This window comes from Pipistrellus kuhlii, unplaced genomic scaffold (assembly GCF_014108245.1).
Source record: "Pipistrellus kuhlii isolate mPipKuh1 unplaced genomic scaffold, mPipKuh1.p scaffold_m20_p_3, whole genome shotgun sequence".
NCBI lineage: Eukaryota > Metazoa > Chordata > Mammalia > Chiroptera > Vespertilionidae > Pipistrellus > Pipistrellus kuhlii.
In genome coordinates, this window is record NW_023425529.1 from 99,244,649 (window position 1) to 99,249,056 (window position 4,408).

General features: G+C 49.6%; 1 protein-coding gene across 2 annotated transcripts in view; it reads left to right on the forward strand.

Moving 5' to 3' along the window:
• LOC118728721 (mitochondrial RNA pseudouridine synthase RPUSD4) overlaps window positions 1-2,468 on the forward strand; it is a 6,668-nt gene extending 4,200 nt beyond the window's left edge. The window contains exons 6-7 of one of the 2 annotated variants that reach the window (XR_004990980.2): window positions 340-512; window positions 759-900. Coding sequence is in view for 1 of the 2 variants with exons in the window: in XM_036455551.2 (XP_036311444.1) it covers window positions 340-437; window positions 1,464-1,682 (317 nt within the window). In the remaining variant the exon portion in view is untranslated. Of the gene's footprint in view, window positions 1-339; window positions 513-758; window positions 901-1,463 lie in introns of those variants that run through there. The other variant, XM_036455551.2, reaches the window with a different exon arrangement.
• Window positions 2,469-4,408: the final 1,940 nt, after the last annotated feature.

The following is a 4,408-nucleotide window of genomic DNA, read 5'->3' on the forward strand; positions in this document are numbered from 1 at the left end:
AATAAATGTTAAAAACATGTAAAACAATACTATTATGTTATATAATAAAACTATTTTTTGAAAACACAGCATGGCAGAGATAGACACCAGGGTGATGCTAATGGTTAACTATGGTGGGGAGGGGACTGTGAGGGGAAGGGGAAATTGGGGGTGTAACAGTACTTAAAATGTTTACTCCCTAATAGCTTATAGGTTGTTATATTGTTCTTTATACTTGAATGTACCAGTAGTTGGGGCTTTGCCAGCTTACTGTGCTTTGAGTTAATGGAGTAGAAGCAGATGCTGCCAGTGGCACTGTTCTGTAGCCACTCACAAGTCTTCTCTCTCTTTTTCTTAAAGGAGTAAAACATCAGCTTCGTGTTCACCTGTCTTTTGGATTGGATTGCCCAATCCTTGGCGATCATAAGTACTCAGACTGGAATAAGTTGGCCCCTCAGGTAACACGGATTTGACCCGAAATGCAGCCGACTATGGGGTAGAACTTGGGCCTCCCCATGTGATCCCCTAGTGCAGTGGTTGGCAAACTGCGGCTCATGAGCCACATGCGGCAGGCGAGCTGCGTTTGCCACTCTGTTGGCTAATAAGTTTGCCAACCACTGCTAGACTAAATGTCACCATGTAGTTGGAAGCTGTGAGGATTAGGCAATTGTGGCATATTGTGTGCAAAGAGGTAAAGGGTAGTATATGACAGTGGTCAGCAAACTTATTAGTCAGCAGAGCAGCAAACCGTGGCTTGCGAGTTGCATGTGGCTCTTGAGGGGCGTACCGAGGGGTGTCAGACTCGGCAGCACCAGTTACCAGCATAGGGAGAACAGGAGCAGCCCGCTGCTGCCCTCATGCCCCTGCAGGGCCTCAGCAAACCTTTCTGCTGCTTGATTGGTCTCAGATTTTGGGGTTTTTTAAATATATGTGTATTTTTTATTGGTTTCAGAGAGGAAGGAAGCAGGAGAGAGAGAGAGAAAGAGAGAGACATCAATGATGAGAGAGAATCATTGATTGGCTGCCTCCTGCATGCCCCACACTGGAGATCAAGCTTGCAACCCAGTCATATGCCCTGACCGGGAATCTGACCGTGACCTCTTGGTTCATAGGTGAACGCTCAGCCACAGAGCCACGCTGGCCGGGAAGGTTTCTGGTTTTGTTAGGAGGCTGTGGGGAAAGGGGCTCTCTGAAGGCTCATAGTCACCGTTCATGCTGCTGAAGAGCCGTGCTAGGCACTTCCAGTCCTGGTGCCCCAGCCATTCCTTGGTGGGCAGAGAACTGACCACGCCGGCCTCCCTGCTGTGGCGGGGTGCTCCCACCTGGGTCCCAGCCCTTCCTTCCGTGCTTCTGCGGGAGGCTGCCATGCTGCCTCTCCCGGGGTGCTTGGGTCCGAGGCCTCCATGCCAGGCTTCTGACATGCATCTGGTCAAGGGTGCGCTGTCGCTGGCGCTGCTCTCACAGGGCATCTGTTCTTTGTGCAGAAGCTGTCTGCCGGCACTCTGCGGAAGCTGGGGCTGCCACAGGCGAAGGCCCGCCACCTCCCTCTGCACCTGCATGCCCGCCAGCTCGTCCTGCCTGCCCTGGGTTCCAGGAAGGAGGAGCTCAACCTGGTCTGCAGTCTCCCTCGCTACTTTGTACGTTCTGTGAGCCGCCTGGGCCTAAAGCTGCCAAGTCAGGATCCAGACGAACTACAAAGCTGAGCCCCTGGGAGTTTAGGGAAGATGGCTGGACAGTGCGCACTGGCCTTGAATTCTTCCCTTTGTTGAATGGATGCGGCTAACTTCTCCTGTGGGACAGACTCCAGAAGAGCCAAGCGAGGAGCTGAAAGACTCCAGCTGCTCAGGGCTCTTACTGGAAACTGATGTGTATTTTCTGATCCTGGGCCACAGCCTGGGAAAGCCCGTGGGAAGTCTCCCTGCCTCGGGGTCATCTTGCCAAAATGGACAAGAGCCCAGGACAAGGCAGGTGGGGGTCACTGATTGGGAACCGAGAACTGCAGCCCGGAACCTGTGAGCAGGCGTTTTTCACCCAACAATAAAGTTCTTAGTCCACCAGGCAGGCTCCTGTGGTTGGGAGGCACGTGTTTGGTACTGGCAGATGAGAACTTCAGAAGCAGCCTGTCACCGTCCCTGGAACTGCGGGACCATGAGCAAGCCCTTCTGCTTCGTTTTCCATCTCAGGTTTTGTAGACACAGAATTCGGGGATTCCCTCCAGCTCCAGCCTGTGAGCCATGCTTCTTCACCTGTGATCCTGGGACCTGGGACGGGTGCATGACAGCAGGGAAGCAGATAAAAACGTAGGCAGATAACAGGAAGGAGTGGCGCGGGCAGGTGTGCACGTGGTGAGGGCACACACCGTCTGAAGAGGGCATTGGATGGCTCCATCTGGGCGTGGCTGTGTGGGAACAGCTGTTATCATTATTTTCAGAGTCAGGAAATCCAGATGTTTATGTGAAATGTCCCTGTATGTGGCTAAGTAAAGCAATTAAAAAAACTCCAGGTCAGTTGGCTGTGAGCAATTAAATATTTTTATTAACTTCAGAGAGAGAGAGAGAAATATCAACGATGAGAGAGAAACAATGAGCTACCTCCTACATGCCCCACACGGGTTCGAGCCCACAACCCAGGTATGTGCCCTGACTGGAATTCGAACTGTGACCTCCTAGTCCATGAGTTGACATCAATCACTGAGCCACGCTGCCTGGGCCAAATATAAATTTTTATGTACATGCATATTTTTATTGATTCACTCCTAGGAGTGCAATTGCTGGGCCATATGGTAACTCTTAGTCATACAATAATTTTGCTTAACACTTTGAAAAAATACATATTTTATTGATTTCTTAGAAAGAGGAAGGGAGAGGAACATCGACAAGAGAGAGTCATCAATCAGCTGCCTCTTGCATTCCCCCTACTGGGGATGTGCCCACAACCAAGGTACATGCCCTTGACCAGAATCGAACCTGGGATCCTTCAGTCCGCAGGCTGACACTCTATCCATTGAGCCAAACCGGTTTCAGCTGATTAACGCTTTGTAAAATTCCAAATTTTTCCAAAGCATTTGCACTATTTTCCCTACCAACAACAGTGCATCACGGTTCAGTTTATCAACACTTGCTACCGTGTTTCCCCGAAAATAAAACATCCTCCAAAAATAAGACCTACTTACAGGTTTCCTTCTGAGTGAAATATAAGGCATCCCCCCGAAAATAAGGCCCTGCTAGGTTCTGTCTCAGAATGAAAATTAATTTACTGTAAACTCTCGCTAGGGCTGCCCCAACTGGCATTTAGCAGCCAGTGACATTAATCGGAGTCCTGACAGTCACTGCTGTGTGGAGGCAGAGCAGAGGTTGGAGTGAGCTGTGAGCGCGGGGCGGGAGAGAGGAGGAGACTTTCGCAGATGCTTGTAGAACAGGAGGATTAGAACAGACGGGACACAGCGAAGGTGGCGAGTGCTGGTCTGTCTCTGGTGACACTACCTGATGCTCGCGGCCGCCCTCATAATGACTGAAGGTTCTGAGTCAGTGGCAGACCCTTCTCCAGCCCAGATCCAGGCCCAAGCAAGCCCAGTGACAGTCCCCAGGCAGGCCCCAGGGGGTAAATGTATGATAAAGGGGTAGGGGAGATATCTGGTGAAGGTGTTCAGTGGCACAGGGGTGGTGGAGGGGGATCACTTAAAATGACGCAGGAGGATCAGAGGGGGCAATCAAAATGACATAGGAGGATCAAAAGGGGTTACTAAAATGGTAATCCCCCCCTCTGATTCTCCTGTGCCATTTTGATTCCCTCCTCTGATTCTCCCCCCACGCCCATGTCATTTTAAGCGATCCCCCTCCACCTTGATACCCCAATTCTTTTTTTTTACCCCTAGAAATGAGAGCAAAAAGAAAAGGCTACTCCGTGGAGTACAAGAAAGGAATCGTGGAAGACTCTTGGAGCCAAAATCTTACTGCTTTCTGCAAAGAGAAGGTGTTGAGTATCCGATTGGTCCAAAAATGGCGAGCAGAGTATGGTAACCTCATTGAACAAGTGGACAAGGGAAATGCTAAAAAGTGCAAGTGTGGATCATGGATCAGGTCGGCAACCATTATTTTCCAATCTGGAAAACCTGATCTGTGAATGGGTTGTTGACAGGAGAGCAAAGGCTTTGGTTGGGAATAGGGCTCAGATTCAAGAATTTGCCCTTGCAATGGCACCACAGTTTGACATAACCCCAGAAGACTTCAAAGCATCACAACACTGGCTGGATAATTTCCTTCAGCGAAGTGAACTGTCTTTAAGAAGATCTACCTGTACAACATTGTTTAGATTGGAAGATACTCAAGTTATTAAGCGAGCACTTGCATTCAAGTCCTTTATTGATGATGCTGACTTCTATAAATACAATCTTTCCAACATGATTGCTATGGACGAAACTGCAGTGTTT